This window comes from Maniola hyperantus, chromosome 7 (assembly GCF_902806685.2).
Source record: "Maniola hyperantus chromosome 7, iAphHyp1.2, whole genome shotgun sequence".
NCBI lineage: Eukaryota > Metazoa > Arthropoda > Insecta > Lepidoptera > Nymphalidae > Maniola > Maniola hyperantus.
Window position 1 is genome coordinate 8,538,518 of NC_048542.1, and position 25,761 is coordinate 8,564,278.

Sequence of the window (25,761 nt, forward strand, 5' to 3'; positions counted from 1 at the left end):
CTGTAATAATTAAATGAAACTGAAAATGTAGGTACCTACTCCTACAGATAAACTGTTATAATAGTTTATATTATGTACTATAGCTGATACCCGCGACTTGGTCCGCGTGGATTTAAGTTTTTAATCTTTAAAACAAAGTCGAGTTTTCAGTTTTTACAGATTTTTTAAAACCTAAACCTACGCGAAAATTCGCATCGCGGGCATCATCTACTTCTATACTATAATACTAATATTATAGCCAGATAAAGTTTGTAAGTTTGTTTGTAGGTAGTAATCTCTGGAACTACTGATCCGATTTTGAAAACTCTTTCACCAGTAGAAAGCTACATCTTTATCTACTCCTGAGTGACATTTTATTTTATCAAAAAAAATTAAAGATCCCTACGAAATTGCAATAAGCTACCCGTGCGAAGTCGTACCTTACCTGTCTGTACCTTCTTATAAGTAGATATACCTACATTAGTAAAGTCGCAAGTTAATCATGTAAGCTACTTACGTGAGTAAAACTTACAGGTGTAATCGCGGGCTATCCTGAGCTAGCGGAGAGGAGATTACACGTTGGTGATCGCTTCAGTTTTACTCTTGTACCAGTACGCGTGATAGAGCAAAATCCTTCACGCGTCCCTTTTATTGCGGCTACAGTATTGCTCACTGTACACTCCCCTATGGCATTCCTTAGTGTTCAGTCTTTATGAAACTTAATGTCTTTTGTTATACGGGATACAGATATTAAATATTTACTGATTACTAAAGTACATATCTAAAGGAATTTTCTAATAGAGTCAAGACTGTTAAATAATACTTTAGTACTTTGTATAACATTCGTTTTTGTGGCTTGTTTATTTATTACGAAAAATATCTGCTCATCAAATAGAATTGCTATTTCTAAAAACTGGTATTCTCAAGGGTAGATTCAATTGATCTTGATAAAATCAAGATAAAAGTTGTTTTAATTTAAAAAAAATATAGGGTGTATTGATTGACATGAGGCGTATGTGATTTAAATATTATGCTGAATATGATTCGATTTAACTCTCTTGTGTTAAAACTTAAAACAGACTGCGATACACCGCGAAAGCGACGCGCGACAGCGACACGCGAAACCGTCGGGTGATCGTGCAAACCGTAGCGTGTCGAGGTTACTCACCTCAAATGCTCTAGGAAGTAGTGTGCAAGTGTCGACTCCCACGTTTTGCATGTCGCTGTCGCGTGTCGCAGTCTTGGATTTGTTAATAGTATAGTTTTGTTCTGGTCTTAATTAGCCACATATTCGTTGTTTAAATTTACACAATATACTCAATTATTTAATAGCTACGCGCATTGATACCTGCCCTTTGAATTAATAGTAAAATGTAGTACTCCTTCAATATTTTTGAGTTAGTTTTAAACCATTGAATCTAAATATATAAAAGGAAAAGCTGACTGACTGACTGGTCTATCAACGCACAGCTCAAACTATTGGACGGATCGGGCATGCAGATACCTAGCTGTTATGACTTTGACATCCGCTATAATAAAAGGTTTTTTATATTTTAACCCACGCGGACTTTTATTAATTTCCACACGGACAAAGTCGCGGGCATAAGCTAGTTTAAACTATAAAACACACTATAAAATGCTTGATTCGTTTCTACATAGGTAAGTATTTTCTTTTTTTTGTTGGTTGTTTGTTATAATATGGGTTATTGTCTAATCAATTTCACGTTGATTGTTTCACATAAGTCAAAAATATAATATTAAAGATAGAAATATTTTATTTTCCTATATATATTTTTGGTTTTCTATAGCTAGATCATTTACTTTTTCAAGATGATGAAGAAAGTTGTTGAACTTTTTTAAAAGGATAAAATCTCAGGTCTCGTCTGATATCTTTGAAATATCATTCTGTCCACTAAACAACCACTTTAATATTACCCGTCTCTCTTACATATACTGCACTTCTATTTGCTTCTCACTCCAGATGATTTCGATACCATTTATATTTCAAGTACCATTTCTAGTATATATTTATCCCCCTTGCACCTACTCTGTACTCTATCTTCTATCTCGCGTCCACTTGAGGTCAGTCGTGGGATGCAACCTGAATTTTCATTGTATAAAATGCTATAATAAACCGCTTTCAATTCGAACGGGTTTGCGAAGGGTTGGTTTGCTTTTGATAAACTTTTGCAAGCGTTTTTTCGCATTTTTAGAATGTGAAATAATATTTTTATTTCTATTTATGTTGCTTTGTATACGTAGCAGTTGATTGCGTTTAAAACGCTTTAGGGTTCTCTATTACATTAAAAGGAGCTTGTATTTTTTACTTTATTTCATTAACTTCTTAATTTTATTTTCTGTTATAGCGACTACCATACTTTAATATTATTCTACCAAAACCATTTAAGTAAAAAGGTACCAATGAACATATTGTAACTATTCATCTTATCAATCATTACACAGGTTATTTATCAATCTACTACACAGGCAGAATAATACATTTCAAATAGGACATTATACTTGCGTAAGTAGGTAGGTACATATACTAGTCAACATTTTCGGCATCACCTAGATGCACTTATTAATATGTAAGCTTATTAATTAACTTTCGTATTCCGTATATGTTCTGTGAATAACTGTGTTAATTTAAACAAAACAACCTGCGTATTCAACATTTGATACAAGCAAAAAATATAAAAGCGAAGCCCACTCGATATCCAACAACGAATGTATTGAATTGCGTTTAAGAGCTCCAAATAATGAGCTCTCCGTTGTATAACAACTTGTACTTTTCTAAAGGAGAACCATTATACCGCTGACCAACGATTATTGAAACCTTTTTGCTAAAAAACTCAATTGGTGTCCCTGTTAAGGAATTATCCTACAGCCATCTTTGGCATTTACCATTCAAATATAAACTTTAGCCGTTACAAACAAGATTCAAATTTACTTTGAATATTATGGATGATCTTTTAAAGGAGAAACTGACGATTAATAATGAACTTAATGTATAAGACATTAGGGTGAATTCTTGTTTGTCTGATGTTGCTTGTCTATTTGGATTGAGGGCTCTTTGGTTGCACTCCAATTTCGGGGTAAGGTTAATGGTTGAGTAATCGACAGAGGGCCGAAGGGCCCGCAGGATGTGTTTGATATGTTTGACATTGAATTGCTGTCTCTAGAACTGCTATTGATTGTTGATTGTGATAGTTTGTATTGTATTAAGTATGGTTATCTTATTCTCATATAAACACACAATCTATGTCTAAACGGACTTATGAATTTTACCTTGGATAATATATTTTCTTATTAGTTTCATTTGTGTAAATTATCTCACTGCCTAAGTCAAAGTCAAAGTCAAAGTCAAATAATTTATTCAAAATAGGTAATAAATTACTCTTTTTGATGGTCAGATGTTGGATTTGTAAGATATAGTGGTCAATGGTCATAAATGATAATTATTACGCAAACGTAAAACTAAAGCTACGAGAAGACCTAAAAACGAAGACCTAGATTAATTATTATTATTTTTTCGTAAAATTAAATCAAGTAACCCGGCTTTAAGAACCTACCTACACCTAATATAGGTAGAGGCTAATGTAGAGAATTTAAATAAGTCTTTCAAATTTGAATGAATACCTAATTAAAATTTAAAAGAAAAATTAACACTGCTTATTTTAAATTAAAATTGCTGGTTCTTCTCGGTAAGAACAGCATTCCCAACCAGTGGTAAATTAAACTGGTGGACGATTCAAAAGCACTTGTAAAAGTTTACTTGAATAAAAATCTATTCTATTCTAAAAAACCGTCAAATGCGAGTTAGAATTACGCACGAAGGGTTCCCCGTACCATCGTACACGACTAAGTAGGTACCTATTTACCTCCTATTTTTTTTTAATTTATCTTGGTACATGGCGGCAGTTTTGAATTTTTTATCAAGTACTTAGGTATTCATTGTTGTTTTAGCGGCTAAATAAATCTGTAAAAATTTCAACTCTGTAGCTATTAGGTACGGTTCATAAAATACAATCCGCTGACAGACAAGCAGATGGACAGTGGAGGCTCAGTAAAAGGGTCCCATTGGCACCCTTCGGGTGCGGGACCCTGGAAAAGGTTTACTTGTCGTTTCGGTATACCACTTCCACGAACTCTAGTTCAGAGATTTTTCTCTTTTTATTTGCGAGTGAAAGTGATACACGAAATTGATTTATACGGTGTGTCGGGACTGTCGGGTAACAGGATGCCGTGTTTCGCGGGCTTCTTAAGTTTTTATTAAATTTTCCGGGCGTTTACTTTTTGTCTGATTTGATTAAATCGATGTGCCTAGGTAAGAGTATATCGGGTTACGGTGTTGTTACGTTGTGTCGCAGTCGTTGTATTAACTTATCAAGTAGATATCTGTTAGTTTTTGTTTCACAACGTATGCAACTTTCACAAATCACGATCATTAGACAATTTTAAAACAACGGTGGCCATACCAGCTTTTTCATCGACTTATATGCGTTTTGGATATTAATTAATACATATCTGTCAAAAGGGCAATATAATGTCATGGCAATAGAAATACACATTCTTGAAAATTTGATTTACGAGATACAGCCCGCTGACAGACAAACGGACAGACGGACGGTCATAGTAGGTTATAGGGTCCCGTTATAAGCACCCTTCTGGTTCGGAACCCTAGAAACGGATTAAATAGATTATACGGATTAATGATTTGACTAACTAAGTATATCTACTTACTTAGCTACATCTAATTCTCGTCTCATACATCAAATTCGGTCTTTTTATTATAACAGAAATAAATGTTATACATAATTATCTAAATAAATATGTGGATATAATGTTACTTTTTTTTAAATAAGTTTATAATAAGTATTTCTACTTTCTACAAGCTAACCCTTCTTAACTTGGGTCTAATATACAAATTAATTAGCATTGGGCATTATAAACATGGGGTTGTCCTGTCTGTCAGGGATGTTTGATATTGTTAACATCTAGAGAGATTGTGTTTGTTTGTAGATTTACCCTTTTATATTGTGAACGGGTAATTTTTAGTTTTCGATGATAGGGGCTGTAAGTGCAAACAGCAGAATATTTGATAAAAATTAACGGTCATCCTGTTTAAATAGTTTGCAATAATTCATCTAGGGACCTAGGGCTCTAGTCTGAGTTGAATTTAAGGTAAAGCGGCGGTGGTTACCGGTCTGATCAATCGAGTTTCGATATCTGAAAAACTGCCAACGCATTAGCGATTCCTCTGGTGCTGTAAATGTTCATGGGTGGCGATAATCACGCAAAGTCAGATTTGCTCGTTTGCTCGCTTATTCAATTTAAAAAAATCGAATAATTTAATTCGGATCAATTGACTTCATTCCTTTCTTAGGCCAGAAATTACATGCCTGCCTTTCTTTCGTGACCTATTAACAGCTATTAGCGACAGGTCAAGATGGCAATCGGAGTATGAGGCAGGGGGATGGGACCCGCACAGCCCCCACCCCGATTGCTATCTCGACCTGTCGCGTACTATAGATTCGTATACAGCCGTCCTTTGGTCGCCACAGATACAAAACGTTCCTAAATGTTTGTGACAAACCGCTGTTAATTCAGAATTGTTGAGATGTGCCTAACTGCTATGCTAGACTAAGTAATTTTTTTCTGTTAAGTATAAGTAACACCAATCATACTAGGAGTTTATTTAGCATATTAATTGATCGCATTTTTAAAGTAAGAATATGCTAAAATAGGGCATTGCCCCACAATGCTACCCCCTAACCTTAGGGCCATAGCAGACACAATGTATTATAGCATCAACGATCAGCGATTTTGCGACTGCATCGATGCTGCATCCCGTGTTGTCGACATTCTGCGTTCGATTGCTGTATTGAATTGTAGACACAGGCTACTTTTGATCCCGGAAAATTAAAGAGTTCCCACGGGATTTTTAAAATCGAAATCCACGTGGACAAAGTTGTGGGTAACATCTAGTAATAAATAGAATCGACTTGATCGCTGCGACGACTGGGGATTTTACGTCTGTGGAGTACGTGTGCAGAGTAGGTAGGTACAGGCTTCAATCGAGGCATCGCGTTTCCGAAAAGCAACTAAACTGATTTAGTATCAGCGATCGGCGAGCATCGTATCGTATCGAGCTTATGTCTACAATACAATGGTCCTTAATTACTTATGTGTTTCGTTATAATTTTAACTTCTAAGTGTATACTTAGGTATACGGTGCAATAGCGGAACTAGGTACAGAACAATTTTTTTTACTCGATCGAGTCTTGTACGTCTAGATGAGATGATTTAAGCTACTTTTAGTATCTAAAATCTAGATTCTTAAGGTCTTAATCATAAACCATTGCAGAAAACATATTTATTTATTTATTTATTTAGCTTGCAATGTTTTTACTGAAAATGTTGTTTTTCGGGCTGATCATTCAATAGACACTTGTGTAGCATAGGCGTAGCACGGCGGCGTAGCAGATATGTGTAGACTTTTCTAGGTGGCTACAAAATATAGTTTCAACCCTATGTCTATGGTTTCAACAGGCGATTTTAAATCCTGCAACGCCATGTTTATTGCGATACAAAAATTTAATAAACCGTACAAATTACGAATTCGATCTAACCTTTAATCGTGCCCCCGTCCATTCTCAAGTGATTAGCGATACTGACAATACCACCCTGCTTCTGCCATGCAATTGTTCGCGACACCTATTATTTACTACTACAACGCACAAGCGACTTTAAACGTTAAAATTTAGCTATCTAGGTTCAAATTACAACGCTGCCTTCTTGCTTCAACGAAGCGTTTACCATTCCAGCGCAAAAACAGTTTAAGGCTCTGAAATATTCGGCTTAAAGTTTAAATTGGACTGATGGTTGAAGGTAGTTCGAAACTTTGAATCAGCGGGTGGTAACAATAAAACCAATTGTTGGGTACTTCTATTATTCAAATGTATGTACGAATTTCAACCTTAAAGATTAGACTTAGAGCCTAAGTTGGTGTACAAAGGTTATTGCATTCGATTGTGGAATTAGTATTCTATTGCAATGCAATCATACGGTAGCTGGGTGTAGGGCTGTCACATTTCGTCGTTTTCACTATAAATAGCTTTGTGCATTTGAATTGAAGAAATTACCAAAAATTTATATCCAAGACAGATACATTTTGTAAAAGACATTGAAAATGTAGAGCCTGTATTCAGGCTTAACGGTTAAAGGAGCGGGCTGAAATCCGAAAGGTCACCGGTTCAAACCCCACCCATTGCACTATTGTCGTACCTACTCCTAGCACAAGCTTAACGCTTAGCTTAGGGGAAAGGGGAATATTAGTCATCATTGGCTAATATTCTCAAACATCATGGATTTTGATCCTTCGCCTATTTAGTTTGAGTAAATGTGTATTAACTATTTAGATTAAAAAGGGAGATCAAAGTCATATTAAAAAGAATTTGAGATTTCATTATGTTACATATTATAATTTTTGTTTAATTTTACGGCGACTGCCCTTTCCTCGGTAACTTGGCACTTAAGTATTTATAATATATGACAATGATAGAGCACCGTCAAGGGTGTGAACCGTTGAAGCATCAAATCTCAGTCCTTCCTTGAGCTATTGAGACTAATGCCTATTGAATCTTATATCTTTTTTGGATGGAGATTAATCTAAAAATTATTTTTGAATATTTGACAACCCTATAAATTCGACAGCAGTAAATTAAATTAAGCGACTGTATTTAATATAGGAGGATCCATCGTACCACGCTAGGCGACAACAATGGACCTGAGCAAGAGTTATTTTGATAAAGCCTATTGAAATTTATTAATTAATTGTCTACAAGGATTACGAACGGAAAATACTATTTAGTGTATAGGAACATTTTATTCTAGCTTCCTTTTATTAAAAACTGGTCAAGTGTGAGCCGGACTCACACACGAAGGGTTCCATACCATAGTATACCTACCTACAAGAAATACCACTTTTTTCACTTTTTTGTGATGTAACGAAAAATTCACGGTTTTCAGTTTTTTCTCTTTACTTGTGTTAATTAATAATACATTGCTATCTACCTTTCATGATTCTAGGTCAACGGGAAATACCTTATAGGTTTTGATTGAAGAGTCTTGACAGAAAGACAGACAACAAAGTGATCCTATAAAGGTTTCTTTTTTCTCTGGTTATACGGAACCCTTAAAATCAGGAACTTTGCTTTTGGTAGCAAATAAGTATTATGTAGTAGCAAATTGATCAAGAAATCGCAAGAGCTGCAGTAAAAGAGAACTTGGACTACCTACTATAGAGAGAGAGAGAGCCAGTGTGTGCCAGACTTTCGTTATTTTATAAAAGCTGAAGGTTTCTCTGCGTATTGTCTCCCACACATGGAGGAACGTACTCCGAAACATATTCTGAAGAGTAAAAAATAATTAGACTTTATACTTTGACGTAAGATTTTTATACCTTTATATTACCTGTTATCTCCCAAAGCCACCATTATCCAAACAAACGTTCCTCCCATGGTAGGGACAATAGGTACGCAGGGAAACTTTCAGCCTTTATAAAATAAAGAAGGTCTGGCACGCGCTGGCTTTTAGTCTACTACTACGAATGAGAAGAGATTTTGTAACACTAGCCGATTTCTCTCAAAATATGGTTTTATGGTATAAATAGATAACTATACAAGCTCTTGGAAAATTAAAACAAATAAAAAACTTAAAAAAAAAGTATTTCAATGTATCTACATATTTTCAATCACATTTTACAATGACAGGTTTAATGTAATGTAACGTAAATAGTAGTTATCACAATAAATCCAGCTACTCCCTGTGACTCGCCTGATGTCGTCCATCCATCTAATGGGGGTCTGCCAACGCTGCGTTTTGCGGCGTGTGGAAGTCCCTACAAGAGACATAAAATCCATCGGTTGTTGATGATGATGATCACAATAAATAATTAGGTACTTACATCCTAAAATGAGGATAGGCTCTATACCTTTTGTTTTAAGGTGTAGGTAGGTATAGGTATGTATAGTTTTAGTTCATAAGCTGCTGTCGAAAATTAGGCACTACGCATAACCTTTCCCAAAAACTACAAAAAAGACGTATTCTACCGTCCAGTGGAACAATAAACAAAAAATGCTTTCACTCAAAGTTGACCGCCCCGGGCGCTCAGATTTTTGTCCTTTTTTAATTTCTTTTTGCTCCTTTTAGTTTCTGCCCGGCCCCTTTGCGCTGCACCGTGTGTGTTTGCTTTTCAAATGCTTTATTAGTTGACCTCTTGGATACGAACTATTTCGTTTTGGATATTTTTTAAAGTTAATTTTGGGTACTCACCTTATTATGGGTTTACTCGTAGCTGGACTTGTATACTTCGATTTTAAATTTCCTTCCTCTCATCTGGCACTATTTAGGGAGCTAATAGGTATATTTTTTTAATTGGATCATAGCCCTTACTTAATTGCGATCTTATCCTGATCGCAGCTAAGGGCTAACTTTTGTTTAAGAGCTAAGGGCTACCTACCTTTTTGGTATCTAAGTAACCATGCAAGGGGTATTAGCAATTTTATTCAATTAAACTATGGATTTAATGAAACAGCAGCTCTACTCAGTTCATCTGCGAATTCTGCGATAACGTTTCGTAATGACTAGCCATGTTCGAAACGTCATACAAGAGTCCAGATCAAACCAGAGACAATAACTTACAAATTCAGTTTATCGTAATTTAAAATATCGCCGTTAATATAAACCCTGGATTCTGGATGAATGGATGACGGAGAAGTTTGATGTTTTAATCTTTACAATTATAAGGAATACCTAACTACCTAGGTACTATTACCTACTTGGTATGAAATTATAAGGTACTTGGCTCCTAACGAAAATAACAACTTACTTGATAGTTATTGACGATAAAAACGATGGAAGGACGTATATTATTACTTAAAAAGATAGCAAATTTGATGACGTGAAAGTCGCAATATATCCGATTTCAGTCGTTTCAATATAGAATTTTTAAGTCTTCAAAACAAAAAAATACATACAAAAGCTCCCCTTTTCAACAAAACGTCGTTTGTAACTACTAACTGCCCACTAATTAGTCGGAGCCAAGTCCATTCAGCAATTATAACTTAATTAAGAGCCAGTTTTCAGTTTCCCCTGTTTTCACAAATACTTTTTGTTTTTCTTTACTTTTTGCTCGTATCAAATTTTCGAGTACCGTCGCGTGCAATGCAGTAATTCGAGAACTTTCTGTTTAATAAATAATGTAGAGTTGAGCAAAGTAACATTCGAGAGTTACTGATATCTAAATAAATTTGATATGTGACTTTTTAGGGTTTCGTACCTCAAAAAGAAAAACTGAACCCTTGTTGTCTGTCTGTTTGTCAAGAAACCTACAGGGTACTTGACCGGTTTTTTTCAGAGGTAGACTGGTTTATGGCTTCAAGGAGTAGGTACGCGTAAGTAGTACTTTATCTTCATTGTCGATGTATATTGGCAGTACGGTGAATTACTGTAACGTCAATAAAACTTGATGCAAAGTCGTTTATGATTTCGCACTAGTTTATCCTTGATGGGTAGATAAACAGTTTACCCTTTGACGTCGACGTCCGTTCAAGTGACTCGAAGCCTCGACATTTTGTTACACGTTCCCTCTATGACTATAGAATTAAAACGGCACCGTGTTAAATCATGTTATAATTCAAATCTCAAGCCTTTATACTTACATTGTAATGGTTCATTAATACTTTAGTTTTTTGCTGAGCTTGTAACAAACTTGGTGTATATTTCGTTTTACACTAGAAATCGTAGGTCTTGTGTATGTAAAATAAGGGCGAATACACACGCGTGAATGCGTGTCCGCTCCAGCCGTGGCTGACAATGCCGCGGTGGCGTTTCGCCAACGTTATTGTCTCATGTCGCTTTGTTCTGTTATTTATTGCCCACCATTGCTGTGTCTCGACATATCTGTACTGCGTCGCGGGTTAACATTGCGTTTGGCTTCACGCCGAGCAATAATGTTGTGCGGAGCTGACTTATATCTTAATAATCGTTGTCTCGTAGTAAAGTTGTCACCTAAATAATGATTCACATTTTGATACGTGTATGAAAAGTTAACCCAGTTACATTTAATAAAAACCGCCCCAATAGAGCAAATTTATGAATATTTTCCATGGGGTATAACATAATCAGTAATTTTTCACTCTTTGGCATTTGTTCCCTACCATATGGTAATGGCAATGGCTGTGTGGAACAGGCCTTAAGTCGGATGTTTATCGCTGAAAATAAAACTAATCAGTCGTTATAATCCTATCCATACTAATATTATAAATACGAAAGTATATCTGTCTGTAGTTTGACCGATTATTAATATGTATAATGAATCGAGGTACAGAGATAAGTAGGGTAACTTCTTATCTCGGAAAATCAAAAAGCTCCCACGGGATTTAAAAACCTAAATCCAAGCAGACGAAGTCGCGGGTATTTATATTTTCTTGATTATAATAATATCATACACCAAGTGCCTATTTGACAAAGCTTTGTGATACCAGCGAGAGATATTTTGATATTTGTATTTATCGATGCAATAAAAAAGAGAATTTTCAATTTTAGTGAGCGTGTGTATTAAATAACAAAAAAGGGCAATACGTGCAATTTATAATTTAAAACCGCGCGATTCCCTACGAGAGATATTTAAGGAAATAGGTATTCTTACAGTAGCTTCCCAATATATTTACAATAATATAATTTTTGTACGACAAAACATTCACAGTTACAAAAAAATCAGTGATCTCCATGATAGGCAAACTAGAAACAAAAATAAGCTAGCTACTCCTGCGCTCCGCCTCTGGAAGGTGCGAAAGTCATTTGTGGGAATGAGTGTAATATTTTATAATAAAATTCCACAAGCAATTTTAGACTTGCACACGACTTTACACAAGTTTAAAAAATGTGTTAAAAGTATGCTCCTAAAAAAAGCATATTATACAGTCGCAGACTATGTAAACGATAAAAAAGCTTGGATTTGACTCGCTCCAGCAATGCACGGGACTGCAATGGCTTGTATAGTACGGTATAATAACATTGTAAATTGAAAAATTAAAAAGAGCAACCGCCGAGTTTCTTGCTGGTTCTTCTCGGTAGGAACGGCATTCCGAACCAGTGGTAAATTAAACCTGACTGTTCATAAGCACTTTTAAAAAGTTTACATGAATAAAAAACATTCTATTCTATTCTATTCTAACTCAACGAGGTAATAAAACGAGGTAGAAAAAATATTCTTTCCGAACCAGTGGTAGATGCATCCGACTATTCGTAAGTACTTGTAAAAGTTTATTCGAATAAAAAATTTTTTTTTTTATTTTTATTTTATTTTGTACGTAACTGGTTACGAAACACTGGTTTCGTACGCGGCCGAAAGGAATAAATCTCACATGTATTGACACTTATTGGTACAAAACCCATTGCTATGGCTATTACCATACATTGACGCGCGAAAATGATAAGTGAACGTTTTTCACTATAATCGAGTATTTCTGAAGTTTAACAGTCGACGACATTTTTTTATTATGATGATAAAATACTTTTATTATTTTGACAACACTACAGTATTGCCAAGGGAAAAGAAGTTTTTTTTATGTAATAATTTAATATCAAGTAATTTTGATCAGAACTAAGGAAGATTAGCAAAGACATTTAATATTACACTGTAGGTGCCTTCGTTATGTTTTATATAGGTACCTACTTATTTCTTTATCTTAAAAAATTTTTTGGTTTAACAATTTCCTGGTTATAATATTAACAGATAGGTAAGTGATATAGAGTAATTCGATTGTGTAACGATATATTATCAATACCAAAAAAGGTTACAGATATTACATAAATAAGTAAAAGTGTAACTATAAAAGTAGGTAACTATGTGAATTAACTTTAATGTTTATTGTATAAGTAAGTTATGTACTTACTCCTGTATTTGTGTAGTAACTGTATGTATTCGGTATTCTATAGCCAAATTAAAAAATGCAAAAGTGTAGTACATACCTACTTAATTGAAGCCGTGCTGTGGGTATTATAGTTCTTTTCAGAAACAAAAATAGAACAAATTGAATACACAAAACAAAATTACATACACCCCCATACGCATTTAACGAAATACAAAATCGAATAAAGCATCAATGAAACATAAAACCCGATGAAAACGCAGTTTGAATAAAATACGAATCTCGAATAAAAAACGCCCTCGTACTAAAGTATTTCATTAAAATAATACGCTATTATTATTCTATACAAACATACATTATAATGGCCTACTGGCCATTTTGAATCTCATTTTATTAAAGAGCGAGATAGGTTGGTATACCTTTGTTGTGTAATGTGTAGGTATATTGGTAGGTACCTACATTGTTGTTACGAGAAAACAAGATAGAAATACTTTTTTAAAATTGGTTTTGTTTATTTATCTATATCGAATCTATACTAATATTATAAAGAGGTAAAGTTTGTAATTTTGTTTGTAGGGGGTAACCCCTGGAACTACTGAACTGATTTTGAAAATTCTTTCGCCAGTCGAAAGCTATATTATTCCTGAGTGACATATAGGCTATGTTTTATTTTCAAAAAAATATAGATCCCTACGAAGATTGTAATAACTATAAGCTACCCGTGCGAAGCTGGGGCGGGTCGGTAGTCTATTATAATTTAATTGTTTGTATAGATTATACTATGTTAGGTACATTTACATTTACGTTCTTATATTATTATATTGTTGTTTTGTAAGTGGACATACTTACTAAGTATACTAATAACAAAGTGCTACCTACTAAGGAACATCGTCCACGGCGACTTTTGTATCAACACAACTACCTACGTGTATCTTGAATGTGTGATGGTGTATATTCGATACATTTTCAGATACCTATTCGATATAATATGTATTTCGATATTTTGTCAGTACTTAGCCGCATTTTGCATTCGTACAGCGACGCATCGCTACGGTATTGCGACCTTATTACGGCGGGTTCGCACTTCACACCAGTACTTATCGTTGCAAAAGGTCACCGTGGGCGATGGCTCTAAATAATAGAAATAAATAACTTATTATATAAATAAATAGTAAATCTTGGTCATTAGCAAATATTACCTCCGTAAATTAGTCAATGGCGTAAATGCTGAAAACTTACACAAGTGGTAGAACGTAGCTCACGTCCAAATAGGTATATAAAAACAATAAAATGGCGCCACGCTTCCACACAAATTAATATCCAGTACTTATGTAAAACTTGCTTGGCACGATCAAATTGTAATCGAATGAAACCCCCTCCATCCCCATACTCTCTCGCGTTTAAAAAAACAATAACATAGACCATTAAATTCGCACACATCACTGAAAACGCCTCCTACTCTAATTGCACGTTCACAATGACTTGTTCGAGCGACTGTGCTTAGTTTACACTTACACAAAACACACAGAAATATGTCCTGTAATTATTGATACATAAGATCGTTTCTTCTTTGTGTAGTTTTTATGCATTGGCGCGTAGGTCGTATTGTGACAACATTGTTTTAGTATTTTTTTAAATGCTTTGTTAATGTTGAGTTTCCCTGGTCTTTGTAGCAAACAAAGGCCTTGTACGGAACTTTTTCAGCTTCATTTTGGAATATACGATTTTAATAACGTCAGTTAACAGTTTATTTTTCTGCGATATAGATACATGTAGTTAATAGTCGTGTAGCTTTATATGCAACAAAAAACTTAATGTTAAATTAACTGTCTGTCTAGCGGTCCAACGACGATGCGACTGTCCGTCCATCCTTCCGTCCGTCCACCCATCCGCCCATCTGTCATAATATTTGCATAGCAGTTGGCGACACATTATCAAGCTAAATAAAGATCATTATTCGGTCTCAATTCTATGATTAAATGAAATGATATATTTTCAATAATATAAAAGGTCATATTCTACCACAGACCACTATTCTACTATTTTAATTTTATTTTATATTTGACCTCTGTAATAATATGGGTACAATTTGCCTGAAATAAATAACATTATTATTACTAGCTTATGCTCGCGACTTCGTCCGCGTGGACTACACAAATTTCAAATCCCTATTTCACCCCCTTAGGGGGTTGAATTTTCAAAAATTCTTTCTTAGCGGCCCGCTTATTTCAGCCCGATCCGTCTAGTAGTTTGCGCTGTGCGTTGAAAGATCAGTCAGTCAGTCAGTCAGTCAGTCACCTTTTCCTTTTATATATTTAGATTATGGGTACATACATGAGCAAAATAAGTATAGGCAAGATAAGCTTTACTTTATGAATAAAAAATAAAGCTAAAAATATTATTCATATTTTTCTCTTGTTGACACACTCAACCTGCGTGACTGTAAAACTCCGCCGTTTATTTTATACATATTTCTTTTGCGCTTTTGCTTGTGACTGTATTTTATTTGTTTCCACTGTATACTTAAAGAATGAACTTTTGATGTTTTGTGTCTTAAGTTTTTAAGAAATGTTTCAAAGAAATATGAGTTAAAGGAAATAAGAGTTTATACTGCAAGCATATTCTTATTATGTTTTTAATCATTGTAAAAAATATTAAGCCCTGTACCCTACCCTGTAACCTGTACCCAATTCAGGAAATAGGAAATTAGGAACTCCTAGTTTTCGTCAAATTCACTTTTCGATATACGTACTAACATAAATTTCTCCTTTGTCAACAGTTCATAAACGCGCTCGCATCACTGAAGTTTGCTCAAGTCCATCACCACCAGAGGCACCGCAAGAATCAAAAACACCGGCACAAACACCCCCACTCTCCACTCCACCACCTCGCTCACCTTCCGACCATGAACTAAATGTTGAAGAGGAACTAGACCATTCCGAACCCTCCCTTACACCAGAAAACCTTTCAATGAAAGAGAGACAAGACGAAGTCAAAAAAGAAGAAGAAGAAAAATGGGAAAATCAGAATTTCAAATTTCGACGCGGGAAACCAGAAGGACATATGTCAGAACCCATAGACGATCCAGTTCCCTTCCAAAAATCGCCTGTCGATGTTCTCATCAAAGTGTTTCCTAGACGCAGCCGTCACGAAATTGAGGCAATACTCGCAAGATGCAAAGGAGATGTGGTAGCAGCTATGGAAATGATGATAAATGGACCTGAGCAGTCCTACAGTTTTACTCCCGATTCGCCTTACCTGCAAAACTATCAATCAAAATCTGCCTTTTCTCCATTATCCAATCAAAGCTTCAAGTTTTCACCTTCAAGAAGATTTCTTACTCCTCCTTACAGCGGGACGGGGTACTTGCCAACTGTGATTCGCCCTCCTCCAGAATATTTATCGTCGTTTTTACCCCCTTCTGAACTTATGTACGGTCGGCAGTTGCAGGTTCCTTCTCCCGGAACTTCTCCCACATCTGACAATACAAATAATGAAGGATTTTCTGATTAGGGGTACCTGAAATACTGGACAGTGCTTTAAGGTTTTACTCTGTCCAAATAATCACAAAAATATGTAGGTATCTGCAGTCTGAATTTTTTTGGTGAATTACCTAAATAATAATGCATTTTGCTGTAATTTGGATTAGTACGAATTAAGGACTTTGTAAATAAGAAGTAAATACGAACTTTAAAATAATCTTTATGAGAAATTGTCCTAATAGGAGTTAGTCATAGTTTAAACAGAAAAATACTTATCTAGAAAATTTCATTCTGATTGGGTCAGAGTAAAATACTTAAACTGCGAAAACGCTACGACGACTGTATGCTAAATTATTAGCTCTAAAATTGATTGCAAGTAGGATAAGCTCTATCTTCCGCAAAACCGGCTCGTTTTCCTTTAAAATTGATTATATATACTACTGCTTTGAATTTTTTCACTATATATACCTACTACCATTTGGCTGATAGAGGGGGGGACACTTGACTCTAATAAAAATTAACACTTTAAAACATCATATTTTACAAACGGTAGTAATCAAAAAATGATGTTCCCAGACCCACAGTATTTTTAAAAGACCTATTCAACGAGACCCCACACTATGGGGTAGACGAGAAAAAAAAATTCATCCCCACTTTACATGTAGGAGAGCTACCCTAAAAAAATATTTATCAAAATTTTATTTCACCACTTTGTCGCAGTGATTAATGTTTATACCTATGCCAAATTACAGATTTCTAGCACTAATAGTCTCTGAGATTAACCGAGGACGGACGGACAGACAGACGGACGGACATGGCGAAACTATAAGAGTTCCTTGTTTACTACGGAACCCTAAAAAGAGACATAAATACCTAATTAATATTTTTTCTCTCTCAACAATAAAATAAATGGGTAATCAAAGATATACTTAGTAGATTTCGAAGGGTACTTGACGAATTTTTTCGTTAAATAGACGCGTTACTTTACGGAAAGTCAGACTAGTTGTTAATCCACTAAAATAATAAAGATGTCTCCTGAAATTGCTCCGGTGTCGGAGTGAAATGTGGATAAGTAGATTGTGTTTTAGAATCTTCCACCCACGTTAGAAGACATCGATAAGGAAGACTCCGAGCACGAGCTTTATGGATAGGACCCTCGTCCAAAAGGTCGAAGACGACATCCCCACCCGTTTCAGGATGCAAGCTATCTCTTTACCTACCAAATTTCGTCAAAATCGGTAGAACGAATGGGCCGTGAAATGCTAGCAGACAGACAAACAGACAGACAGACACACTTTCGCAGTTATAATGTTAGTATGGAAGTATGGATATGGATTAGTAGATATTCTAGATGATTGAATAAAAATCGTTATTACTCTATTATTTACATGTATGATTTCAGTATACTTAAGCTTTTAATTATCATGATCTGTATACTATTAATAGCAAATTCATAATTATATATATATGACAAGATGATGCCCGCGACTTCGTCCGCGTGGATTTAGGTTTTTTGAAATCCCGTGGGAACTCTTCATTTTCCGAGATGAAAAGTAGCCTATGTACTTCCCCGGGATGTAAGCTAACTCCGTACAAAATTTCATCAAAATCGGTTGAACGGTTGGGCCGTGAAAAGCTAGCAGACAAACAGACACACTTTCGCATTTATAATATTTGTATGGAAGTATGGATGAATCTTCAAAATGTGAAGTTTTTTACTTAAAAAAACTTAAATGTACTTTTTTGTAAATATTTGAGGTTTTAACTTTAAGTATGTAGGCGTTAGACGCCATCTTGTAAATATACAAATAAATGATTCGAGTACCTATTATATACGTAAAGTTAATCGTAATAGTACCTAGATTATAAATTATAAACATTCCTTACTTTCTCGTAATTCCCAGTATATATTGATACATATGTTACTTATAATACCTAATACCTGATGTAAAAAACTAAGTAGAAAAGTTTATTACGAAACAAATATAGCTTAAGGTATAAAGTTTTTGAGCATTTGAATTTAATATTTAATATCTTTAAATATGGTTTTATGTATTTACTGTATTATTAAGATATTATTATTAAATGTAGTTAATTATCCCTAAACAATAGCTTAAAATATCAAGAATTTTTAAAGAATTTTTCCTCTATGATTCCAGAAACTATTTAAATTTAAAATTGATAAAAATTATATTAAAATAATAATTATTAGCAAACTGGTATAATATTAGGTGTGTATTATATACTTAAATGAAATCTTCATTACAATGCAAAGATGGGTATTATTACATACGATGATAATAGGCTACTTGACAATTTTTTTAAGTTGGTCTTAAATGGTTAATATTTGTCCTATTATATCAAAAAAATTAACACTATATTTTTTTGCGCCCTAAAAGTATAACCACAGGGTTATACTGTTATAAATTAATATAAATTAACACTATATTTTTTTGCGCCCTAAAAACCGTAAAACTTTAATTTAAAAAAATATTTTTCTTAGACAGGTGAAAACACTGTCGGCCATGTTTGGCCGATAGATTATCTGTGCTCTGACGTCATGCATTTGTAAACAACAGTATAACCACAGGGTTATACTGTTGTTTACAAATGCATGACGTCAGAGCACAGATAATCTATCGGCCAAACATGGCCGACAGTGTTTTCACCTGTCTAAGAAAAATATTTTTTTAAATTAAAGTTTTACGGTTTTTAGGGCGCAAAAAAATATAGTGTTAATTTATATTAATTTATAACAGTATAACCCTGTGGTTATACTGTTGTTTACAAATGCATGACGTCAGAGCACAGATAATCTATCGGCCAAACATGGCCGACAGTGTTTTCACCTGTCTAAGAAAAATATTTTTTTAAATTAAAGTTTTACGGTTTTTAGGGCGCAAAAAAATATAGTGTTAATTTTTTTGATATAATAGGACAAATATTAACCATTTAAGACCAACTTAAAAAAATTGTCAAGTAGCCTATTAAAAATTATACAATCATCTTTAAATATGGTTTTTAATACTCGTTAAAAATAAGTGTTCAATAGTTTAAATTTTAGTCGTAATAATATGATGATATTACTTTTAATAAATTTGATTACTTATTGAATTTGTAAATATTAGAATGGAAATGTTTAGTCGATTAGTACCTATAGAAGGTTGTAAATGTAACGAACAATAAACAACTCAATACACTTAAACGGCCGTTTTTTATTTTAAAAACAAATAGCAATTTGCTACGTTGCATGATACACACTAGGTTATACCTACTTTGTTTGCATGTTATACCACTACCGAACATCGAATACTATGTCCATTGTCCATGTCGTGTCGATTCAATTTGTTCGTGTTCATGTTCGTATACAACGCGTACAGTAGCCGGCAAGAAATATAAGAATGAATAAGATTCCGAAATGTCATTTTAAAGGCCGATGTACATTACTTTCAGCCGCATACTGTATGTGACGTTTTGTCAGCCTCAACGACAGAGACAACGCTCTACGAAACCGCTATCTCTTTCTAAAGGTAGAATATTTTCTGCCGCGTAGTGTACCCGGCTTTAGTGTTCCGGCTTTTATATTATCACAGCTGCTTACTACCATTTCTTATATGGAACGATTACCATCTGGCCTCCACAAGTTGAACTCTTCATCTGTAGGTACTTACTATAGTCCATATACTAAAAGAATAAATGCAAAAGTATATCTGTCCGCTAGTTTTACACGGCCCATCCGTTCAACTGATTTGGACGAAAATTGGTACAGAGATAAGTAAGTAGCTTGCATTCCGGGGAAGGACATAGGCTACTTACTCTTTATCCTGGAAAATCAAAGAGTTCCCACGGAATTTTTAAAATCCAAATGTACGCGGACGCGGGCATCATCTTGTACTAAATAAGCTGGTAGATATACTCCTAGGAATAAAGAGTTCAGTTTTTAGATCACTTCGAATAGCTAGGAACAATAGCTGTGAGAAGAATACGACAATGCACCATCTGTCCTATCTAGCTGACGTCGAGTCGATATCACACTGTCGACATCGACAATAGAACGTCACTTGACGTTAATATGTCGACGACTGGTGATGATATATACCAATTGGTCTAAATTAGAAAGCTGTAACATTTTAACAAAGCTTGTTAGATATTTTTAGCCAGTCTAGTAAGCTAATTTTATCAACAACTTTTATTTTCGTTTGCTTCCTTTTGCGTTCTATTTAAAATGCATATCATCAATCATCAATCATCAATCATCAATATACTTATAATAAAACTGTAACAGGTCAAATTCTGTACATTGAAGATATTTTGAAATTATTTTTTTGAGGGCACTCTATAAGCGATACTGAACCCAAAACTGTAATTTTTTACATTTTTGTCTGTCTGTCTGTCTGTCTGTATCACGGCCGCGCATCACGCTGAAACTGCTGAATGGATTCCAATGAAACTTGGTACGATTTGAGGTCATACTATGAGGAAGAATATAGGATACTTTTTATCCCGAAATTCAGCATGGTTCCCGTAGGAGAGGGGACGAAAGTAAAAATGTATACTGAGTTGTAATTCATTAACGCGTAGTCCGATTTCATTCATTCTTTTTTTGTTAGAAATTGGATATTTTAAAGATTGTTCCGTAAATATTTCAAGGTCATTGGTTTTTAACCGACTGTCAAAAAGGAAGTGGTTCTTTTTTCTACATCGATTTTTTCGAGGTTTCTGGACCGATTTGCAAATTTTTTTTTAAATCAACAAAAAAAGTTTACGTCGTGGTCACATAAAAAATTCTGGATTCAACTCCTTAATCCTGATGCTGCAGGGTTACTGCCCGCCTGAGTTATCAAGATTCAGGAAGTGTTCATAGTGAATTCATATTGTAGGTACCAAGCAACGACAACAATCCCGAAAAATCAAAGAGTTCCCACGGGATTTTAAAAAACGTAAATCCACGCGGACGAAGTCGCAGGAATCAGCTAGTAATTACTAAGACTGAAAAGTGAAAACCAGTCCATTGATGAGTCGAGAATCTTTTCACTAAAATACAAGAGGTAGGTAAGTAAAATTAGTATAAGAAGATAGTATTTTTCATTTAAAATAATTAGTTTTTAAATAAGTAAGTAAGTCAATGCGCTATCCTAAACTTTTGTAACTTGCAATATGAAACGATCTTTATTAAAAATCTTTACCATCCTTCGGAATAAGTATATCTACCTACAGATCAATCTAAAAGTAAAGTACACGCCATTGCCTGATCTAACGGATTTCATCTGGACATCATGGCGTCACAGTTCACAATAGACCATCACTCGAGGACTGGTAAAGTGGTAAGGCTCAACCAAGATTGTCAAATGTCCATAGCTTGACGCTCTACTCCCACATTTCTAAACCACTACATTCCACCAGAGGAGTGGCGTCTACTTTATGCCAATCATATTTTACTAAACACACGGAGCGTTTGGGCGCTGATATAAGAAGATGTATGTATGTACCTATATTTAATCTAATATATAATAATCCATACATATCCGCTGTCATTTTTCAAGTAGTTACCTACTTACCCTATATCTATGAACATTGGGGGGTTGGGCTGTCGGGCAAGTATACTTATGTTAAATAAAGAAGAACTTCTTCATATTTGCCCGAAAGCCCAAATCAAAAAAAGCAAATCAAAATCCTGAAACACGTAGGTATAGTACGCGACAGGTCGAGATGGCAATCGGGGAATGAGGTGGGGGGACGCCCCGCACACCCGCATATCACCCGTGCTCGCCCGCACAGGTTTAGCGCGGGGGCTTTGCGGGGCGTTCCCTCCCCGAATGCCATTTCGACCTGTCGCGGACTACACCTACGTGTTTCAAGATTTTTAATAAGTAATTCCACCTCCTCACCTTTCAAAACTTCCAAAAAAGGAGAAGCTGGGGCGGAACGCTAGTCCATTATAAATGCTAAACTCTAAAGTCGGCCTAATCGGTCTAATCTTTTTACGGCCCCCAATTTTGAACCAATCTGGTATACTGACTGGGACTAGACATGGGACTGACTTTTTATTAAGCTTAATTACTTTTTTTAAATGCCGAGAGATTTTTTATTTTCTGAGTATATTTTAACTTCTAGATCCATGCGGATGAAGTTGCGGTCAACATCTAGCTTATTTATAATTTGTTTGCGATCATGAACTTTATCACGTAATTATAGTAAATCAATTTACAAAACATAGAGTATCAAGCCCTTTTATTATATTATAACCCCTCATTCCTCGCGGGGGTAGATTTGACCCACTTTGTCACCCGTCCGCGATCGAACACTGAACGATTGTGTTTCGATTAATTCGCTATACTTGTGCCATGACGATATTTTATATTTATTTGCTTGCTTACATTGAATGGGCTTCTTTTCGTTTAAATGTATAATACAATTATCATTTTCATATTTTAATCATAACTTATAAGGTTGATATGAAGAAAGTTGTCACAATTACCTATTAAACCAATAAGTATTCTTTTCTATCGATTATCTACGAAACACGCTATGATTTTTCCCAGGGAAATTTTGCGAGTCCAGTGTAAAGGGTTGACAATGATGTTAATTATTTATTGATTGATCAGCACAGTTTCGGCTATTAATAAATTATAATAACGTCTATAATAGTCTTAACTTGGTTTGTAAGTATATTGTAAGTTAAATCATCATCAATTAAAAATCACCATTTTAAAATTCAATCAAACAATCCCGGAAGTAACAGATTGTCTACTTATTACCTAAATATATATATGAATTGACAGGATGTAAAAACTTGAAATTTTGCATTATCTTTACAACGTAGACCCGTGGTTCTGGAATTCTTTCTTAGTCTCTTCTCTACATCTTCTTTATATATTAAATTCAAAGTCTGATTTATATGTAGGTATATATCGACGCACAGCCTGAACCGCTGGTCCTAGAGACAATAGAGTAGGTATCCACTAAGAAAGGATTTTTCGAAATTCTACCCCTAAGTGGGTTAAATGTGGGGAAACGTGGCAGTTTTGTATGAAAGTCCGTCATTTTTAAAGTTATTTCTATGAAAATTGGTATATACCTATGTATGGTTTTCGGTCAAAAATGAAGAAATACGTGTTTCAGGATTTTTGGAAATTCAACCCCCACGTCAATTTTCTAAATTCCACCCGAGCGAAGCCGGCCCGGGTCAGCTAGTGAACAACAAAGCCTTGTCCATAGGAACCAACCCGCAAAGCTGTCACAGACACTCTCAGTAATTATTTTTATTATTGAGCGCCGCTAAGCTCGCAGTTTGTATATTTTGCTTTTCATTTTTGTTTTGCTGCGTTTTATTTAACGACCGACCGACGGGTTAATTACTTTTATACAGTGCGTGTTGGAGGGTTAAGTCATGTGTTTAGAACCGTTTAGATTTTTAGCTCAATCCAAATGTGACATAATTGATACCTATACCTACCTACCTACCTAATAAGTACCTACAGTAAGTATAGTAAGTGATATCTTACCAATTAAGATTGCAATTTTGTAATATTCTAGCAACATTTGTTGTCTGCCCATGGTATCCAACTATGAATGTACTTACCTAATAGGTAGGTAGGTAGGTAGGTCTTACCTATTTCAGATTTAACTTTAACTACTAATAGGCTAGGTAGGTAAGTACCTACGACTAATAGGTTACTAATAGGGTAGGTAGGTCTTCATCCGGGAAAAACAAAAAGTTCGGAAGGGTTTTTTAAATAAACATCTACGTGGATGAAGTCGTGGGTACTTAAGTATCATATATCTTGTAGGTAACCTAAGGCTACCTACGGTACCTTATTACGGTACCTAAAATACTAAGTACCTACCTACGCTTATTAGATATGGAGCAAAAAAAGAAATCTTGATTTTCAATATCAAAAACACTGTTCTATTGAAAGCTCTAGCGCCGTGGCAGTTAAATTTATTTTTATTCCAAGTTTCTAGCTATTAGCAAGGACTTCTGAGAAATTTTACAATTTGCGATCTGAAAGCTGAAAGCTGAAACTTACACAAAGGGAGATTCCGTCTCTTTCGTTCTGTGGCAGAGTAATAACGCTGTCCCGCTCTTGAAAACTTATTGTAATAGTGGTAGCTAAGTTAGAAGAAAGTATTGAATTATGGCGTTCGGGACGGTTCTATGCAAAAGCAACTCCATTTTTTTAGAACTCTCATAATAAATTATGATATTGAAAACACCATAAAAATCTTTACACAGATGAATATGAGAAGTAGACTGATATATTCAGCCCTTTCTTTTATGGTATGAAATGGCCAGAGCTAGATATAGCTATTGACCGTATCACACTAATTCACACTAATATTACAAAGGCGAAAGTTTATATGTGTGTGTATGTGACTGTTTGTTACTCTTCACGCAAAAACGAGAAAGATCCTGGATTAACACATAGGCTACTTTTTATCGCAGAAAATCAAAGAGTTTCTACGGAATTTAAAATAAACCTTTATCCACGCAAACGAAGTTACGGGCATCAGCTAGTTTATTATAAAATTGAAACTCATTTGGTCAGTATTTCTCTTGTATGAAACTCTACTACTCTTGTGAATTCATTTGCTCTGCAAAATTAATACTTAATTGAACTAATATTAATTAAAAGTGTAGATAGCATATTATGATATCCAAATATTTTATGTCCCTTGTGAGTTTTTATATTATCTTTGTAAAGTAATGGGATTAGGCTAGATACTTATAAATTTTATCGAAACAATTTAAATAATAAAGAAATACAACTGATACCTAAATCTAAATATTGAGTAGGCCACTTTGTTCGCCATTATTTTGTTACCTAATAAAAATATGGGGAAATCAAAAGTTTTGACGAGCCGCACTTTCATAGGTTTGTTATTTTCTTGTTCTTCCTTATTTTCTTCAGCTTGTCCATCGCAGTATTTGCTATTGCCGTACCTTGCTTAACTTCTTCCATTGTTTGAGATAAAAGAACAAAGATATATTGTACGCAACAAGGTGAGATGGCGAACGCGCCGCACACCCGCACAGCCCCCGCGCCACGAAGTAGAAAATTTCTACTTCGTGCCCTGCGCTAGCCCGGTGCGGGCGGAGTGTACGGGGCGCCCCCCCTGCCTCATACCTCAATTGCCATCTCGACCTGTCGCGAACTATAGGTAGCTGTCTTTTATATTCTGATGTTTTGTAGTTGAGTGTTGCATAAATCCAACCCCAGTGAGCGCAAAACGGGTATAGAATGTTAAATCCGTTGGCGAGTGTTTGAATTATATATAAAGTTGCCCAATAACCCGCACTCGCCTTTTGTTCCCTCCCTTTATTCTAAAAATTTATACTGTGCACCTATCCGTGAAAGAAC

The 25,761-nt window shown here is 35.0% G+C and overlaps 1 protein-coding gene across 1 annotated transcript in view; it reads left to right on the top strand.

Moving 5' to 3' along the window:
• The window catches only part of dmrt99B (doublesex-Mab related 99B), a 28,646-nt gene extending 12,048 nt beyond the window's left edge, over positions 1 to 16,598 (top strand). Inside the window, exon 4 of the mRNA XM_034969927.2 lies at positions 15,697 to 16,598. Within this exon, the coding sequence (XP_034825818.1) occupies positions 15,697 to 16,430 (734 nt within the window). The 3' untranslated portion in view covers positions 16,431 to 16,598. The remainder of the gene's footprint in view (positions 1 to 15,696) is intronic.
• Positions 16,599 to 25,761: the final 9,163 nt, after the last annotated feature.